The 20812-nt window shown below is 41.1% G+C and overlaps 1 protein-coding gene across 2 annotated transcripts in view; it reads left to right on the forward strand.

Annotated features, from left to right (window-relative positions):
• DPYSL2 (dihydropyrimidinase like 2) overlaps positions 1 to 20812 on the forward strand; it is a 162356-nt gene that overhangs the window by 128815 nt on the left and 12729 nt on the right. Inside the window, exon 14 of one of the 2 annotated variants that reach the window (XM_070765807.1) lies at positions 19842 to 20196. The exons of the other annotated variant lie outside the window; for it this stretch is intronic. Coding sequence (XP_070621908.1) covers positions 19842 to 19855 — 14 coding nt within the window. The 3' untranslated portion in view covers positions 19856 to 20196. Of the gene's footprint in view, positions 1 to 19841; positions 20197 to 20812 lie in introns of those variants that run through there. 2 annotated transcript variants of the gene reach the window in all.

Raw genomic sequence — 20812 nt, forward strand, 5'->3', positions numbered from 1 at the left:
AACAATATGAAAAGCAATTAGAAAACAATAAGTTGGGTAGATTTTGTACATCCTTAGCGAACAAAAAAAAAAGTGGTATTGTAGTATATGTCAAAAATGAAATAGAAGTGAATGAAATTTGAATTGTCAGGAGTACGTGTGTAAATTTTGTGTTTCTTCAGACAGATAGCGTAGCTGCAGCAGTGTTTCAAAATGGTGTCTGTAAGTGATGTACATTACCAGCAGCGGAACACATCATTAAACAGGATTGGACACAGTAATGGACAGCCAAAATTTTTACTGCCACACTGTGAGTGTGGCTTGTTTTGTGGGTGTGGTTTAATGATCATGTGACTGGGTAGGAGTCATGTGATCTGGTGTGATTGACTTAAATGATAATCATCGTTCAAGTGAACTGTTAAGTCCTCGACTTACAACCTTACCAGTGTCGCTCGCTGGGGTGACAATTTGCTTTGCGTTTCCTGCGCTCTCTCATTCCTGAGTCACCCCCCCATCTCAGGCTGGGTAGCTAGGTGAACGGGTGCTGCCAGAAGCATAAATTCTGCCAGCGCCGCTTCCACGCCTTCTGCTTGCATCTCAGGCGGGAAGTGGCCGTGTGAGGCCGAAGGGGAGCCGGGCAGGAGAGAGGGAAGCTCATCCGAGGCCAGGAAGGAGGAAAGAGGAAAAAAGCAAGGAGCACAGACGCAGCAGCAACAGCAGGGGAAAAAAGGAGAGCCGAGACGAGACCAGTAATCCAGGAAGTGACAGCCGCCGATCAGCTGCGCATGCATCTTCATTTCCGCCTGTGGAACTGTGTTCCACCCCGTCCTGCCTACTGCCCACCCCTGGCTGGACAGTGTTACCCCATCCACCCTACGGCCCTGACCTAGCTCCCTCAGACTTCTACTTGTTTGGGCCGTTAAAGGATGCCATTCAAGGAAGACATAGAAACATAGAAACATAGAAGACTGACGGCAGAAAAAGACCTCATGGTCCATCTAGTCTGCCCTTATACTATTTCCTGTGTTTTATCTTAGGATGGATATATGTTTATCCCAGGCATGTTTAAATTCAGTTACTGTGGATTTACCAACCACGTCTGCTGGAAGTTTGTTCCAAGGATCTACTACTCTTTCAGTGAAATAATATTTCCTCACGTTGCTTTTGATCTTTCCCCCAACTAACTTCAGATTGTGTCCCCTTGTTCTTGTGTTCACTTTCCTATTAAAAACACTTCCCTCCTGAACCTTATTTAACCCTTTAACATTTTTAAATGTTTCGATCATGTCCCCCCTTTCCCTTCTGTCCTCCAGACTATACAGATTGAGTTCATTAAGTCTTTCCTGATATGTTTTATGCTTAAGACCTTCCACCATTCTTGTAGCCTGTCTTTGGACCCGTTCAATTTTGTCAATATCTTTTTGTAGGTGAGGTCTCCAGAACTGAACACAGTATTCCAAATGTGGTCTCACCAGCGCTCTATATAGCGGGATCACAATCTCCCTCTTCCTGCTTGTTATACCTCTAGCTATGCAGCCAAGCATCCTACTTGCTTTTCCTACTGCCCGACCACACTGCTCACCCATTTTGAGACTGTCATAAATGACAAAAGAGGTGATTTGCCCAGTGCAGAAATGGCTTTGTGACCAGAACAAGGAGTGGTACCAATAGGGCATTCACGCCCTTGTGTCTCATTGGAGGAAAGCCATAGAACAGGATGGGGATTACGCGGAAAAATAGGGAGTGTCGAAAAAACATCATTCTTGTGTGTAAGTTTCATTGTGTTCAATAAATAATTGCTGAAGAAAAAGTATGTGGTGCATTACTTTCTGGGCAACTCTCGTATTTACGTTAGTGGCTTTATGAATCAGGAAAAGATAAATGAAACAAATGCATTTTTACTTATTTAGATGCTGTTACAAGGTCTTGCAACAGAGTTACTTATTTATATCGGTTTGCTCAACTGATCAAGAACTGATTTGATCAGGCCTGAAAACAGCAGAAGAAAATAGGATTGTGAGCTGGAAACAGATCAATAATTTCTTTATGGATGAATCTCTTTGTTGTGCACCAACACCAGTTTCCACAACAGCTTGCAGGTACATACTGCATAAACTGCAGATACAACAACGCAAGTAAGAAAGTAACAAACAAACACCAAAACAATAAAAGGAAGATTATTATTTTTAATTTAATTTAATTCAACCAATTTATTGTAATCACATCTGAATCAAATAATATGGAAAAGCCTTGGAAGTTTAATTTTCTTTCTTTTTTGAATACTGTGTTCAGTTCTGGAGACCTCACCTACAAAAAGATATTGACAAAATTGAGCGGGTCCAAAGACGGGCTACAAGAATGGTGGAAGGTCTTAAGCATAAAACGTATCAGGAAAGACTTCATGAACTCAATCTGTATAGTCTGGAGGACAGAAGGAAAAGGGGGGACATGATCGAAACATTTAAATATGTTAAAGGGTTAAATAAGGTTCAGGAGGGAAGTGTTTTTAATAGGAAAGTGAACACAAGAACAAGGGGACACAATCTGAAGTTAGTTGGGGGAAAGATCAAAAGCAACGTGAGAAAATATTATTTCACTGAAAGAGTAGTAGATGCTTGGAACAAACTTCCAGCAGACGTGGTTGGTAAATCCACACACAGTAACTGAATTTAAACATGCCTGGGATAAACATATATCCATTGTAAGATAAAATACAGAAAATAGTATAAGGGCAGACTAGATGGACCATGAGGTCTTTTTCTGCCATCAGAAACATGTTTCTATGTTTTAAAAAAAGGAATGGTGAGGTTTTTGTTTTAAATTTAAAATCTTTTAAAATTTAAAACACCTAAGGGTGTTTTAAACTCTCCAAATCATATTGCATGGAAAGTGGATGATTGCTTTTTGGCATGGATGCCCAGTTCAGCCTATTATGGTCATAGAAAAATCCAGCAATTTACTTGAGCTGGAGAAAGTTACAGGAGCATTCAGCCTTGGATTAAACTGTTGAGTTTTACTGTGATTTTGGCTTTCAGTGTTTTTGATGTTAACACACCAGTAGAGGGCGCACCTCTCCGATCCATTCTTAGGATGTCAACTCCAATAGCTTTTGGGTACTTTCTGCTTACAAGAAACAACCTCATTGACCAATAGACAGTTGGAATTTAGCTTATTCTTGCAGTTCTTTAATGCCAGGAAAAAAAATGCAAAAAAAATAAATCTGCTGTGTATTTTTAGAAATTGGGGTTTTTTTCCTTGTAAACAAAGGATTTGAAATGTATGCAAATAAAATGTGGTCACAGCATGTCTCTTGATTATTTTTAAAGTGCTTTTCAGATGAAATGTTTGGAACATAACTTTTTTTTTTTTGGCTAAGGTCGAGCCATAAGAAATTGCTGCCTTAACCTACAACTCATTTTTGAATTTGTTTAAATAACGGATGTGAAAAAGTCTGTTCCATTACTTTTTTTTGTGACTGTTCTTCTTTGTAGTAAAGGTTTTAGTTCAAAGTTGATAATCAGAGTATATTTTAGCTAATTGGTGATCTGGCAATACAAGCAGTTAATGATTGAGTTGTTTTGAGCCCAAGGAACTTCATTGAGCTAACGAAATAGGATGCCTCTGTATTTTCGGTCAGAGAGGTAGATAAATTTAAGATTGAACGTGGAGGTTAAAACAGAATTCTTGGTTTGGGAATTTTTCAAAGGAGAAGAGATGAGAGTTTCGTTAAAGGTTTTTTTGTTCCTTAGTTATGTGTTTTCGTAGATTTTCACGGGTACAGGTATGATGGTCTTGGTATATTCGGGTTTCTTCCCGTGTAGGATTTGGGAATTTCTGGCGACGTTTCGACGAGGTCCCACTCGTCATCTTCAGGCTGGTGTTTCTGTCCTTGTTCTAGGGCGAACACAGCAAGACCTGAGCTGCCTTCCTTCTATAAATACTGGTGGCTGGGTGTGGTTTGATGGCTTAGCAATTGCCCGCTGTGCAGAAACTTCCTGGTGAGTCAGTGGGGTAACACCTGGGGTTGTTGATGTTACTGAGGTATGCTGATTAGTTAATGGTTGTAGATTAGGCGTGATATCCTGAGTGGTTGGAGCTTGAAGGCTACTTGATTTTTTTTGCAATGTGTGTGTTCTGAGTCTGGTTTCAGTTTCTATGGCTGGGATACGTTTGAGGGCTGGTTTCCAGATGTCTGGTAGGCGGGAGGTATCATCCTGCTTGTTCATATTTTGGGGACATAAATTAACCAAATATAAATATACACATACACACACACATACACACACACACAGTATTTACTTCTTGGTTTGGACTGCTGAGGTGGCAAAAGTTCTTTTTCCTTTTTTTTCAACTCTATCCCTGAATGCTCACGGGATTGGGGAAAATAATCTTCAGCAGATTCTCTACATCTTTGTTGAACGAAGTGTTTGCTTTCTCTCATTTGCTAGTCAGCCTTCCTCCTCTCTGTCTGCAAGTCTCTCGGCCACAAATGCTGCTCTTCCTGCATTCCATATCAGCAAGTTCCTAGTATGGTCAGAAGATTAATTCTGAACCTGTCTCTTGTATTTACTGCTGAGATTTTTTGCCCAAAGTGGTGCTTATGAGATTTATCTTGCTATCTCTGTCTTTTTTCCCCCTTTCCTCTGTTGAATTAGATCTGCATCCCATTTTTTAGTCCTAATTTAAGAATGACTGTTTAAAACTGGAATTCAAGCATTGTTCGTTATTTACAGAATTCAGTATGTCATCTTATTCCTTTGTGTCAAGGATTACAATTTGTGGTTCTTCAGATTAGTCTTTGGCTCAATAATTCTTGCCATTCCATCCATCCGTCCATCCATCCATCCAGTTTACAGAGGGTAAGTGTCAGTACAGGGTACATGGTTGTTAGGGATTGCCATTGTAAACTGCATATTGTACACTGTACCAAACTTGTACTTAAAGAGTTAATGTGCACTTAAAGGGTTAACTTGTACTTGAAGAGTTAATATTCAAGGCTGTTTCATCACTTCCTCATTGAAGCTATAAAAGCTCATTATTTTGCTCGGTCACTTCCTTTACTTTTGCCTGAGAGATGGGGGAGTCGTGTTTAAGCTTCGTGCTTGTAAAAGCTATGTGCTTTTATCTATATTGTATTTTAGCTTCGTGCTTATTATTTATATTGTGTTTTGCTTTGTGCTAATCTTGTAATTGCTCAGTGCGTATTATTCTGTATTTGCTTCGTGCTTATTCTGGATTGTTTATATTTTGTTTATATGTAAATAATACTTATTTAACTAAGTCTGTGTCTTGGCTTTATCACACATCCACGCCAGTGTTCCCTCTAATTTTTTTGGGGGGTGGGCGGAAAGGTATAGTATCTGAGCGGCAGTCCCTTTGGGACTGGGCGGCACAGAAATAATAATAAAAATTCCCTCTCGGCTTCTGGGCAGGTTTGGAAAACTCTGAGTTGATGATGATTGTTAAGTGAGCGATTGCTCACTGCTCAGCTTAGAGGGAACTATGATCCACGCTCTGTTAAAATTCTCTGCTCGGTGTTGTCGCAGGTTTTTATAGCCTAACCGAGACAAGCCAACAGTTAGCATATTGCTCCCAACAACCTGGGTGCTCATTTTACTGACCTTGAAAGGATGGAAAGCTGAGTCAACCGTGAGCCTACTGAGATTCGATCTGCCAAACTTCTGGCAGCCAGTGATGAGCAGAAGTAGCTTGCAGTACTGCACTCTAACCACTGCACCATGGAGGTTCTCTGTGCCAGGACCACGTGTCTCTATTGCAGCCATTCTGCTAGTTACTAATTAAAGACAAAAGAATTGGCTGCAACTTACACCTTGTGATTTCACTAGTTGAAAGAGTGTATTTTCCATTTGATCTGGAGTAGTCCTTTACTTTGGAAACATTCTTCTCCTGCTTCCACTACTATTTCTGGATTATATGAAGTCCTTCGCGCAAGGTCAGGCCAGGATCATTCAAGCTGATATTTGATAGCTAATAATTCCACCGAGTTCAAGAAAGAAGATCTCCCAGCTGTATCTGAGATGTCAGGGATTGAATGAGGCACGTGTTCTACTTTTCCTAAACAATTCCAAGAAATGTTTAGGAAGGAACCAAAGAAAATCTTTACTCGGTGACTTTTCTCAGGAACCTTCTGCCCCAGCATGTTTCAGAAGGAGCCATTGGAGAAGAGTTGAACCTCCAAATTCTAAATAGAAGGTTGCAGCCAAATGTAACATTCCATCTGAAAACTAAGTGAACAAGGAACAAGGGCTCAAACATTGAGAAAGAATTGTAGATTGAAGTTATTTTTGCCTCTCTCTCCAATTTTATTTTACTTTTTTTGTTTACTGCCTCGCTTAACATGAGATGCCCTTGTTCTGTGACTCAGTTTTTATTAGTTATGATAGTTTAGATAGGAAAGGCCTTAGAAATTCTCAAGATAATGGAAACTGAAGTCTATTTGTTTGTCATGTATATCTCAATGCAACCATATTTTTAAACATTGATATGCTGCTCAAAGGATACTTTAACAGAGCCCTAAAGCTCCTGACTTTATCCTGAGTAATAGGTTTGTTTTGTTTTCCCTAGAAATACTTGTGTATGAGAAGTGTGCTGTTCCCATATGCTGTAGGCTCTCTAAATAACCTCCCTGAGCTAAAAGGAATGTTAGCCATCCTAAGTATTTAGCTTAAGAAGAAGTAAATCTTAAACAGATGAGATGAAGGAGCAAGTATTAAGATGCAACACACAGTATTTGCAAGTTTTGAACCTGGATAAAGGACTTTGCAAAAGGACAAATCAGGGTCTTTCTGAGAGCCAGTTTGGTGTAGAGGTGAATCTGTCTTGACATGTCGGGATAGACAAGTCCCTATATCACCAAAGATCAATGACCCAATGGCTACTCTCAACCTGGTTTGGTTAGCTGGTCAAAGCTGTTGCTCCAACTCGACTTTTCCATAATTCTGCTAGCTTTTTTTTTCTTTTTTAAAATTATTTTTTATTGATTTTTATGTTTTCCACATCTTAATATTTCTAAACAGATCCACATCCTTATACCGTATTTTTCAGAATACAAAGCGCACTGGAGTAGAAGATGCACCTAGATTTTAGAGGTGGAAAACAAAGGAAAAAACTATCCTGAACCAAATGGCGTAATAATATATTATTTTATAAAATACCAGTGTAGAAGAATACTTTTTACAAACATGTATACTTTTTACAACCAAGTACATATTTTAGAAACTTCAAAGTTGACAGCTTTAAGACTTGTGGACTTCAACTCCCAGAATGCCTCCTACAGTCATACTAGATGGAGTAATTAGAAGGCAGAAACAGCCCAAATTTAGCAAAAAATGGGCTGTTTTTCACCTGGGTTTTTATTGAAAAAATTGGGTGGGCATAGGGTTTGGAAAGTCTGCAGGGAGCTTCCGGGTACCAGGGGGTGGCAAAAATGCCCCTATTTTCATTAAGTAGAGGCCTCTAATTGTTGAGAGCATTTATCTAAATCCACTTGGCAGTGTACATTTTAAAAAATTTAAAACCAGATCTCTTCAACTAAAGGAGAAGAACATGGAAGATATATTAGTCCCTGTCCCAGTTTGGAAGCGAAATCTGTTGTCTAACATTAGGGAATGGAAACTCCTATTTTGAGACAAACTGATTGGCTGGCTGCCTAGTTCATGGGTTTGATTTAGAAATAAGGAAAACTCCAGATGCTGCAGGGGTTCATATTGTTACCCCCTAGTCTGCCAATTATCCATACAATGCTTAGTCTGTCTTCTCTTTGAAAGCTCTTGCTCTTAAAATATGGTTTGTTATTTTAGAATAGTCACAAGATTCTTGGAGGGCATTTCTTTCTTTGCAGGAAGCTAAAAAATTAAGGCCATCTGAATATGATAACCTTGCATTTTCTTAACATGGTGTTTACTTTGTTTTCTATCTAATTAAAGGAAGGACATAATTTGTAGGAAGAAAAAAATAAACAAAGTCCAAACTAGGTCAGATCAAAGCCATCAAAATAGAAAATTTGCCATCTCAAAGGCGCATTTATAAAAGCAACTGGATGTCCTTTGTTTTTTGTTGGAAGAGGTTTTGCTTCTTCACTTCTGTTTAGTTCTGTTCTTCATAGAACTGAAGAAGCTTCTTGCATTAGAAGCGAAACCTCTTCAAGCAAAAATAAAGTCCAGTTTCCTTTTGAAAAAGCACCTTTTGGACAACTATGTCCTGAATGGCTGGAAATCTCCATATACATTTAGATATTTGATTTTATTTATTTATTTATTTATTTATTTATTTATTTATTTATTTATTTATTTAGTTAGTTAGTTAGTTAGTTAGTTAGTTAGTTAGGTAGTGTTGTGATTCCGTCTGAGGCTCCTCAGGGAACGGCTGATCCTCTGCCGGCTTCCTGCTCAGAGTGGGAGGATGAGGAACAGGAGGTTCAGGCAGACGGGGAGGAGGAATATCAGGCCGAGGGAGAGGGAGAACAGCCAGAGTCCCCCGGGGTGGAGTTCTCCCCAGCAAGCAGCCTGGAGTCCTTAGATGAAAATGCACAAGCCATCATCGATCTCAGGCAGAGAAGAGCAGCACAACGAAGGGGACAATTAGCCAGGTATTTCCAGCCCTAAATAGGCAACAGCTGGGTTTGGGTGTGGTTCTCCCCAGAAAGGCTGAAAAGGCAGACCCACCCTTCCTGTATTGTGGAGTATTATCCTTGGGAGTCCTGGGACCTGGCTGTGATCTTTGGCGTCTCTGATTCTGGCTTGTGGCCTTGAAGGCTGAAACCTTGGGGGGAAAGGCGTGGGTCTTATTCTCTACAGTGGTGTGTGTGCCAGCAAGAAGTCTGCTGTATTGTCTGGCCGTCAGGACTCTGCTGTGAAGCCTCATAGCCTGCCTGTTGGGAAGAACAGGTTTTTCTCTGTGTTTATTTTTCAAACTATAAAGTGCCTTTGCTTTTACCAGCGTGTCTGGCTGTTTTTTCCAGTTGGTGTTGAAGTCTGGGGGCACCCAGACAGAACAGTTAGTTAGTTAGTTAGTTAGTCCAATACACAATGAGGGTTTTAGTGGGTATATATCTATATACAGTATACATAATAAAATACATGATGAAGGTTATAGAGAAGATACTCATAGTAAAATATATCTAAGAAATAACAGAAAAGAAGGTATAGTAATAGAACATATCAATGAAAGAATAGAAGAAGAGATATAGGAATAGAAGAAAGGTATAGGAGATATAGGAGAGCAATAGGACAGGGGACGGAAGGCACTCTAGTGCACTTGTACTCGTCCCTTACTGACCTCTTAGGAATCTGGATAGGTCAACTGTAGATAATCTAAGGGTAAAGTGTTGGGGGTTTGGGGATGACACTATGAAGTCCGGTAATGAGTTCCACACTTCGACAACTCGGTTACTGAAGTCATATTTTTTACAGTCAAGTTTGGAGCGGTTAATATTAAGTTTAAATCTGTTGTGTGCTCTTGTGTTGTTGTGGTTGAAACTGAAGTAGTCGCCGACAGGCAGGACGTTGCAGCATATGATCTTGTGGGCAATACTTAGATCTTGTTTAAGGCGTCTTAGTTCTAAACTTTCTAGGCCCAGGATTGAAAGTCTAGTCTCATAGGGTATTCTGTTTCGAGTGGAGGAGTGAAGGGCTCTTCTGGTGAAGTATCTTTGGACATTTTCAAGGGTGTTAATGTCTGAGATGCGATATGGGTTCCAAACAGATGAGCTGTATTCGAGGATGGGTCTGGCAAAGGTTTTGTAAGCTCTGGTTTTGTAAGCTCTGTTTGCTGTTTGTAATGAATGCATGTTCGTAATAAATGCACCATTGGCTTGTTGGCACTGCTAGAGAAGAAGGAAAAAGAAGAAGAAAACTTTCCATTTAAAATATCTCAAATGACGAAGCAGTTAAATCAGATCTGGTTGCCATCCAGGGCGCAGTTTTGATAGTCTTCTGATGTTAATCTTAAGTAGCATTTTAAATCATGCCATTTGTATTGTGTTGACTCTGACCTTGCCATTTGCTAAAGGACAATGTTCATTTAAATTCAGGTCAGTTGGTTATTAGCTCTAGAGAAAAATATTAATAACTCTAAGTATGAAAATATTTATCCATTGACCCCATTGTCTGGAAGATCATTGGAAATGATCTTCCATTATTTAAGGTATGAAATACTTATTGCAAGAGAGTGTTGGGTTTAGACATGGGGCAATTTTAAATAAATGCCATTTGTAATACAGGATTAGTAATTAGGGACATCCAAGTTGCAGCCAATTTTAAAGGAAAAAAGTCAATTCTTCGGTATGAGAGCAATGCAGGTTGGCGGGGCCGTGGGGGATGGCCTTCTCTGTGGTAGCACCTGCTCTATGGAATTAACTACTGCCTGATGTCCGTACTGCTCCCACCCTGCTGGCCTTTCGTAAGGCCATGAAGACCTGGCTCTGTTAGCAAGCCTGGGGGCAATACATTTACTTCCAACTCTTGATGGCCAACTCTATGAATGGTGCCCATGTGTATGACTGTGATTGCCTTTTAAAAGCAACTTTTATGGGGTTTTAGTTTCTGAAAATGTTTTAGTTTTAGATATTGGTTGACTTCTTTTTTATTGCGTTGTATCTATTTTTATTGAATTTATTGTGTTGTATCTATTTAGGTTGTATTTATATTTTATTATTTTATTATTGTTGTAAGCCACCCTAAGTCCTTCAGGATTGGGCAGCATAGAAGTTGAATAATTATTATTATTATTATTATTATTATTATTATTATTATTATTATTATTATTAACAACAACAACAACAATAATAATATATTAGACTTGTATGCTGCCCCTCTCCGGATTAAAATAAATAAATCATTAGAATTAGAATTAATTAGAATCAATAATTAGAAATATTAAATTAAAAATAAATAAATTAGAAATAATAATTAGAAATATTAACTATCATAATAAATATTACTAATATTACATCAATAATAGTACTAAAACCTCTAAAAACAATTTAAAAACTATTTATAATACAACAATTAAATCCCTGCATGCCGTTCACGGCTGGAGCTGAGATAAGAACTGAGCTGGCAAAATAGCTATAGGAGGATGGCAAATTTGTGCTGCATTTGCAACATAATGAAGCCAGCCCAGAAGCATAGAAGCTCTCATTCAGATAACAGCAATATTGATTTTTATCCAGGCAGGCAATGATCTTTTTAAACATTTGGTTCTGACTTAGATGAAATGAGGAAGTTAAATATGATGAGAGTTCCTGCTAGTTACAGTGGTTTCTAGGAAAGGCATCTCCATTTTTGGATTTAGTTCTTTAGCTATTTCTTATTGCATTTGTTTGGGTTAGTGAGCTTGGTGGTCAGCTTCATACAAATATTTATTTATTTATAAAAATTATTGGCTGACCAGCTTACCACAGAGTAACACCTGGCTTCCAGGTGTGTGTATCTATCTGTCTGTCTGTCTGTCTGTCTGTCTGTCTGTCTGCTTGTTCTGTCGGGCTCTCTGGTAGAATCCTCCCAAAAATGCACAGGTACAAATTTCAGACACAATGTTCTTTATAATGAAAATTCACTTAACCTAAGCCCTCTTTTGGTATAGCAAAGAGCACTCGTCTCCAAACAAACTGGTAATTTGTACAAGTCCCTTATCAGTTCTGTGATACTTAGCTTGCAGCTGTGAGGCAATTCACAGTCCTTCTTCTTTCACAAAGTGACACACACTTTGCTCTGGTTTAGTTTCAAAGCGGGGGGAAATCAGCACACAAAAGGTCAAAGTCAGTAAAGCAGTCACGAAACACAAAGATCAGATAATCCTCCACAATGGCCAAACCCACAGGCTGCTATTTATAGCAGCCTCACTAATGACCACAGCCCCACCCAACCACAGGTGGCCTCATTTTCTTTGATAATAATCTCTCGGTTGTTGTTGCCTATGCATTGCTCTCCGCATGCGTGGCTGTATCATTAACTCTTGTTCTGAATCCAAGGAGGAGCTAGATAATTGATCTCCTTCTGAGCTGTCTGCCACACTCTCCTCCTCCCTGTCACTCGTGTCTTCTTCGTCAGAGGAGCCTTCATCAGCAGATTCCACCGGGGGCAAAACAGGCCTGCAGCATGTGGATGTCTCCCCCACATCCACAGCTCTTGGGGCAGGAGCTGGGCCAGAGCTAACCACAATACTATCTATCTGTCTGTCTGTCTGTCTGTCTATCATCTCTCTCTCTCTCTCCATCCATCCATCCATCTATCCATCCATCTATCTATCATTTATCATCTATCTATCTACACACACACACAAATTGGGAGGCAGGGGCATGCTGGTGGGAAGGTGGGATCCGTTGATTACCTACCTCCCGAAACCCTTAACTATGCATAATTCCCAGCTAAAATGCAAAACGTTTTTTTAAAAATCACATAATTAAATGTGGCCATTTGGTGGCAAATAGTTTATTTGGCCACAGATGTGTGCCTGAATTACTCATTACTATCCTGCCTTGAGGCCGAAGACTGGAAAGAAGCAGTAACAGGGGAATAATGCGAGATGGCTAATAGACTTCACGGACATCAAAGGAATGGTATGGTTGTATCTTCATTGACACACAAATTAAATTGCTCTGGAACATTGTTTCCTGGAAAGCAGGGAGGCCAACCTAGCTACGTGGTTCAAACATTGCTCCAGCATCTGTTTATATTTTGCTATGTGGTTTCTTTGGCGCTTTTGAGTATTAGCTGGAGGAGAAAGTTATATATCAAAGATATAATGATGAAATCAATAAATAAAAAGTCTGGGAAACGTGACTTGAGAGAGAGTCTATGTTCTGAAACAGGTTCAGTTCACTGTGTGCAATTCTGTAGTAAGGAAAGTAAGGTTTTACATTGAGGCAAGATAAACCAGTTGTGGAGGGATAGAATGTGGTTCAACAGCAATAACTGTGAGAGGATATAGGAGCCCTGTGCTCTTCAGCATTTTCATCAATGACCTGGACGAGGGAATAGAAGGGCAACTAATCAAATTCGCAGACGACACCAAGCTGGCAGGGGTAGCCAACACCCTTGAGGACAGGCTCAAATTACAGAAAGACCTGGACAGACTAACACAGTGGGCCCACACCAACAAAATGATGTTCAACATCGACAAGAGCAGAGTCCTTCACCTAGGTAAAAAAAACCTGGACACACATACAGCCGGGGAGAAACCCCTCTCAGCAGTAGCGATGGCAAAATAGATCTCGGAGTCTTGGTGGATAATCAACTAAACATGAGCCAACAATGTGCAGCAGCAGCCAAAAAAGCCAATACAATCCTAAGCTGCATCAACAGGGGAAATACACTCCAAGACCAGAGAAGTCTTAATACCACTCACTCTACTACGCCCTGGTCAGACCACACCTGGAGTACTGTGTTCAGTTCTGGTCACCACACTTCAAAAAAGACATTGAAACTCTGGAGAAGGTGCAGAAAAGAGCAACCAAAATGATCAGGGGTCTAGAAACCAAGACTTACGAAGAGAAACAGCAGGAACTGGGCATGGATAGCCTAGACGAAAGGAGGGCCAGAGCGGACATGATAGCAGTCTACAGGTATACGAGGGGTTGCCACAGAGAGGAGGGGATCACTTTATTCTCCAGGGCACCAGAGGGCCGGACGCGGAACAACGGCTGGAAGCTGACCAAGGAGAGATTCAACCTGGAAATAAGGAAGAACTTCCTGACAGTCAGAACGATCAACCAGCGGACATTGTGAACTCCAATACTCTGGACATTTTAAAGAGGAAATTGGACTGCCATTTGGCTAGGATGCTATAGGGTTCCTGCTTAGGCAGGGGGTTGGACTTGATGACCCGCATGGTCCCTTCCAACTCTAACAATCAATCAATCAATCAATCAATCAATCAATCAATCAATCAATGTGAGCTAGTAATTTGCTGCAGCCACCAACAAAGCCAATGCAGTCCTAAGCTGCATCAATACGGATAGCATCAAGATGACATGAAGGGAGAGTACCACTTTATAATGCCTTGGTAAGACCACACTTGGAATAGCTTTGGTCACTACGATACAAAAAGAGTGTGGAGAGGAGAACAGCTAAGATGATAAGAGGACTGGAGGCTAAAACATACGATGAGTGGTTGGGGAACTAGCTTGTATTCCAGAAGTTGTGAGTGTTCCAACACAGAAGATTTTTAAGGAGAAATTGGACAACTATTTCTCTGGAATTTATTTATTTATTGGATTTGTATGCTGCCCCTCTCCGCAGACTCGGGGCAGCTAACAACAGTGACAAAAAACAGTATGTAACAATCCAATACTAAACAAATAAAAAAAACCTTATTATACAACCAAACATACATACAAACATACCATGCTTAAATTGTAAGGCCTAGGGGGAAGGAATATCTCAGTTCCCCCATGCCTGACGGCAGAGGTGGGTTTTAAGAAGCTTACAAAAGGCAAGGAGGGTGGGAGCAATTCTAATCTCTGGGGGAAGTTGGTTCCAAAGGGACGGGGCCGCCACAGAGAAGGCTCTTACCCTGGGTCCCGCCAAACGACATTGTTTAGTTGACGGGACCCAGAGAAGATGCACTCTGTGGGACCTAACTGGTCACTAGGATTCATGCAGCAGAAGGCGGTCCCGGAGGTAATCTGGTCTGGTGCCATGAAGGGCTTTATAGGTCATAACCAACCCTTTGAATTGTGACCGGAAACTGATCAGCAACCAATACAGACTGCGGAGTGTTGGTGTAACATGGGCATATTTGGGAAAGCCCATGATTGCTCTCGCAGCTGCATTCTGCACGATCTGAAGTTTCCGAACACTTTTCAAAGGTAGCCCCATGTCGAACCTCGAGGTGATGAGGGCATGAGTGACTGTGAGCAGTGACTCCCGGTCCAAATAGGGCTGCAACTGGTGCACCAGGCGAACCTGGTCTTGAGCAGGGATTGTAGTAGAAGAGCTCCAAATTCCCTACCAACTTTGTTATTCTGCAATTCTATATCTTTAATTTTGACTGAGACCCTTTGGGATGTGGAAAATTTCAAGCAATTCCCTTGCCACTGAAATAAAAGCATAGAGTGAAAATGATGCAAATGAAATGCCTGGGGTGAAACAGATGAATAAAGAGCTCCGTGGATTTTGTATCTCTCTTGGGCTAAATGTTGAATAACCAAGGGTATAGCGAAATACAAAATGGTTCATATGCAAACTACGCCTTGCATATTACAAGCAATTTCCTATTCTTTTTCGAATGTGATACTTAATGAAGTTTCTGGAACCCAATTAGTGCTTCCTAGGGCAGCCCTTACAAAATGTTTCCAACAAATTTGTAGCTATACAAATCCAATAAAATGAAATGAAAATGAAATAAACAAATTTGGGGGGCCCTGGCGAATGAATGTTTTGTATGATTGCTGTCTGAATGGATACAACAGACTTTTAACAAAATTGGGGATTTTAGATTAGTTTACCTAGTTTAAATTAATTGGATTTAGACACTGTATTTTATTGTTTCCTTTTATATCTGATAAGCCGCCCCGAGTCCTCAGAGAAGGGTGGCATATAAATCCAATTAATAAATAAATAGATAGTAATCAATAAATAAACACTCCATTTAATGAACTCAATCTGTATAGTCTGGAGGACAGAAGGAAAATGATCGAAACATTTAAATATGTTAAAGGGTTAAATAAGGTTCAGGAGAGGTGTTTTCAATAGGAAAGTGAACACAAGAACAAGGAGGCACAATCTGAGGTTAGTTGGGGGAAAGATTAGAAGTAATGTGAGAAAATATTATTTTACTGAAAGAGTAGTAGATGCTTGGAACAAACTTCCAGCAGACATGGTCAGTAAATCCACAGCAACTGAATTTAAACATGCCTGGGATAAACATATATCCATCCTAAGATAAAATACAAGAAATAGTATAAGGGCAGACTAGATGGACTGTGAGGTCTTTTTCTGCCGCCAATCTTCTATGTTTCTTCTATGTTTCTAAGTTTCCATCAATAATGTCTGAAGGAATTGCAATACATGAAAGAACTTGAAGAAAGAACCCTTCTTTTTAGCTGCATGAAATTTTGAGTTGTAGGTCAGGTAAATATGCTGTAGCAGAGTGGACCCAAACTTTCCACTTTGGTGGCCCGTCCTGGCACGAGGGGGGGGGGGCATGTGAGTGGCATGAACATGAGTGCATGTACAGTTCAATTAGTGCAAGTAGCGGCCACACGTGCCCTCTAACCAGGGGAATAAAACTTGCATGCAAAGTTGCATCTGTGCAAGTGCTCTCAATGATCTCTCTTTCCTTATCTCTTTCTCTCTTTTGCACTTTGAATTAAAGCTCATGTGCTATGGCTATCATTTCTTGTGTTCTTTCTGAGTTGGCACATTTGGTGCTTTCATAAACTTTCCATGCAGTTAATGAGCTGTAAAAAAAACTGTTCTGATTGCTTCTTCACTATTCATGCATATATTGATTCTTTGGATAGTTTATAAGGTCTTCAATGACTAGACAGTAAAGTTCTTTGTAATGAGCTGAGCACACAAAAGGACAAGACAATGAAATAAATCCGTTCTGGTCCTTGTCCAGTGATATCAGGACCAGGCAACTGGGCGCCCTTTAAATAACATCAGCTTCAGATGGGACACCCAGTGGTAAGGGATTTAATGAAAAGAAAGACCAAGGCAGACTTGATAGCAGTAGTCCAATATCTAAGTGGCTGACACAAAGAAGAGGGGTCCACCTACTCTCCAAAGCAACCCAAGGCAGGACACGAGGCTATGGGTGGAAACAAATCAAGGAGAGAACCAACCTAAAACCGAAGAGAAACTTCGTAACATAACAATTAATCAGTGGGACAACTTGCTAGAGCTGGGATAGCACAGTGGTTAGAGTGCAGCACTGCAGGCTACTTCAGTTAACTGCTAGCTGTAGTTCAAATCTCACCACTGTTCTGTCTGGGTCCCTCCAGAAGCAAGCACCAACCCAAAAAGAGAATCCAGACACACTGGTAAAAAGCAAAGGCAGTTTATAGAATTCAAAGCAAACACGGGGAACAGAAAATGTCCTTACACACAGGAACACGCTGAAACTTCAAAGATGTTTCACGAAGGCCATGAAGTAAAACAGGATTCTTGCTGTCAAAAAACAATGCTGGAGATAACAAACATACGCCTCCCCCAAGTCTTCCAGTCTTCTAGGCCACAAGCCAAGATCAGAGACGCCGAGAAGCAAAGCAGGGTCACAGAACTTCCAGTTGATAACGCTCCACATGGCTTAAAGGACTGGCCTGCCTTTTAAACCCTGCTGAGGAGAACCACACCCAAACCCAGCTGTTGTCAATTCAGTGATGCCAATACCTTTCTAATTGGTCCCGTCTCTGAGCTGCACGTCGCTGTCTCATGTCAATTATAGCCTGTGCTTCCTCATCCAATGAGGCCAGGCTACTGGCTGGGGAGAGGGTCCCCCCCGGGGCTCTCAGGCTGCTCCCCCTCATCCTCTTCCTGACTTTCCTCTCCCCCATCTGCCTGGTCCTCCCCCTCCTGTTCACTGTCCTCCTCCTCCGGGCCCGGATCCAGCAGAGACGCAGCCGGTCCCTGAGGAGCCTCAGGCTGAATCACAACAACCACCGGCTCAAGGTTGACTCAGCCTTCCATCCTTTCGAGGTGGGTAAAATGAAGATGCAGATTGTTGGATGCAACATGCTGATTCTGTAAAGTGCCGTATCTGCTGGCACGTGAGCCATTGCCCTAGGTCAGCTCCATTATGCATTTGTATGCCAACCAGCTGATTTTTGGCTCACACAGAGGCTTTGAGAGGGTGTTTTTGGCTTCCAGAGAGCCTCTGGGGGGTGGAGGAGGGCGTTTGTACCCTCCCCACGCTCCAAGGAAGCATTTGGAGCCTGGGGAGGATGAAACACTAGCCTACTGGGCCCACCAGAAGTTGGGAAACAGGCCATTTCTGGCCTTCAGGTGGCATTCAGGGTGCAGGGGAAAGTACTTTTGCCCTCCGCAGCCATTGAATTATGGGTGTGAGCACACAGGCTCTTTTGGCACCCAAGGAAAAAATGGTTCACTATCACTGTTATAGATACACGTTGAACAAAGTTGCTTCTTGCAACAAGTACCTCCATTTGCTTCATTTATATAGCCTATGGGAGGGGGCAATTATCTTCAAGCCTTACTCCCCATTAGTCCTTTTCCTCTGTAACTGTTATAATAATAATAATAATAATAATAATAATAATAATAATAATAATAACAACAACAACAACAACAACAACAACAACAACAACAGAGTTGGAAGGGACCTTGGAGGTCTTCTTGTCCAACCCCCTGCTTAGGCAGGAAACCATACATTCCTTCAGACAGATGTTTATCTGACATCTGCTTAAAACCTTCCAGTGTTGGAGCATTCACAACTTCTGGAGGCAAGCTGTTCCACTGATCAACCGTTCTGACTATCAGGAAATTTCTCCATAGTTCTAAGTTACTTCTCTCCTTATTTAGTTTCCACCCATTGCTTCTTGTTCTACTCTTGGGTGCTTTGGAGAATAGGTTAAGTCCTTCTTCTTTGTGGCAACTTAGCATATAGCATGGAAAAGGGGGATGGAATGTTGAGAGAGAGCTAATTTGCATACTGGCATGTGGTCAATTTTGGCAGTTGGAAGATAGAATTCTGGGGATTCGTATGCTGACTGTTGGTGAATCTGCATCATAGAGAGCAGACGTTAAGAGAAATATCATTATACCGTCAAGTTGTTTATTTGTGTAAATATGAAACCAGTTCAATGATAAAAGAAGAAATAAAAGCAGAAGTTTTATATTGGAGTCATTGTATCATGTACTCAAATATACATTATAGCACAGTTCTGCTACGAAGAGACTCTGCTTGATGAGGTGAAAAAGATCACTTAAAACCATAAAGAACACAGAAATCCAACAGCAACCCCTTGAGATATTGGAACATTGCTATCATGTTCTTGCCTTCTGGCAGCTCTGCACATGCTCACATTGGGTATAGGCTCCCCTTGTTCCTCTGCTTCACTCATGTCAGCCTCTGGAAGCTCTGGAGAGAGCAAAGACCTCCCAGATGTCCCAGGCTGGATCCCTTCCTATGACACCAAGCCTTCTCCAGACTCCAGGCTTGGCCCATGTTCCTCCCCAGAAGTATTGGGTTGCTACCAGTAAGGATAAGGATTCTGCACTGGTAGTGAAAGTTGTGTTGTACGTTCAGCTTTTATTCCCCTGCATGTGCACTTGTGCATCCCAGTGTGTTTTTGCTTCTGCGCATGCACAGGAACCAAAATCTCATGACGGAATGCGCACATGAGGTTTCTGCAATTTTTTGCTTCTGCGCATGCGCGGAAGCAAAAAAAAAAATCCTCCGAAAACACTCTCATGCATCCCATCATGAGATCTTGCTTTCTGCGCATGTGCAGAAGCAAAAACACACTGGGATTTGCGTGCACGCCTGCAGGAGAAGCAAAGCTGCACATGCAGCGCACCAGTAACAGCAGGAATGGGAATCGGCCCCTGCTCTCCAGGCTCCTGACTGTCCGATTTTGCTGCCAGCTCCAACAAAACAACAAAAGGTTGTAAAATGGACAAAACTCACTTAACAAATGTTTCACTCAGCAACATAAATATTGGCCTCAGTTGTGATCATAAGTCGAGGACTTCCTGTATAGAACAAGTGGAATGGCAATTGCTTGTTGAACCTGTTGTCAAAAGCAACCTCACTTCCCCGAACAAAACAGAAGGTTCGATAGATATTTGATGATGCTGGCTGCATCTGTTGACAAGTTTCTTAATAATGTCATACATTTCACATAGCTTTGATTCCTATTTCTGTTTTTATTCTAGCTTGCAATTACTGATTGGAAAGTTGTTTTGTGCCGCTGGCAAAAAAGGAAAGAGAAAAACAAGGAACAATCAGCATGGAGGCCTAAACTAAAAGATATTGCAAAATGAAAAAAAAAAGCTCTGTAAAATAGTTCAACCATGGAAAGGGATCTATAATATCCTTTCAAGTCACGTTTTTGAATTTCTCCATCAATACTCTACAAAATATCTGATGTTCTTCTCCTGAATTCATTGTGTGTGCATTTTTCTCCTTTAGTATCTTTTATTATCTTGAGATTATGGAGTGTGGTTTTGGAATTAGATATGATGGCTTTTATTGCTGAGTGTAGATCAGGAATAAATAACCTGAAAACAATATGTGTTGTGGTTACCTCTGGCCCAGCTCCTGCCCCAAGGAATGTGCAGGTGGATGTGGGGGAGACATCCACATGCCGCAGGCCTGTTTTGCTCCCGATGGAATCTGCCGACGAAGCCTCCTCTGACCAAGGAAGTGTGAGTGACAAGGAAGAGGAGAGTTTGGCAGACAGCCCAGGAGGAGATCAATCATCTGTATCATCCTTGGATTCTGAACAAGAATTAATGACACATCCACACATGCATAGAGTGATGCATAGGACACAACAACTGAAGGATTATTACAAGAGAAAATGAGGCCACCTGTGGTTGGGTGGGGCTCCAGTAATTAGGGCTGCTGCTATAAATAGCAGCGTGTGGGTTTGGCCGTTGTGAAAGAGTATCTGATTGCAGTTCTTCAGGAATCGTGTGTTGCTGTTTTCAGAACAATAATGTAAATCCAATTAATACTACAATTTAAAAACAAAAGAAAGAGTTATCAACTAAACATTCAACAATCATACTTAAAGCATTTAGTGGTCGGGGAAAGATCTAAAAATCCCAAGCCTGGTGGCAAAGATGAGTTTTTAAGCTCTTTCGGAAGGCAAGGAGGGTGGGGGCAGTGCGAATCTCTGGGG

Source organism: Erythrolamprus reginae, chromosome 12 (genome assembly GCF_031021105.1).
Source record: "Erythrolamprus reginae isolate rEryReg1 chromosome 12, rEryReg1.hap1, whole genome shotgun sequence".
Taxonomy (NCBI): domain Eukaryota; kingdom Metazoa; phylum Chordata; class Lepidosauria; order Squamata; family Dipsadidae; genus Erythrolamprus; species Erythrolamprus reginae.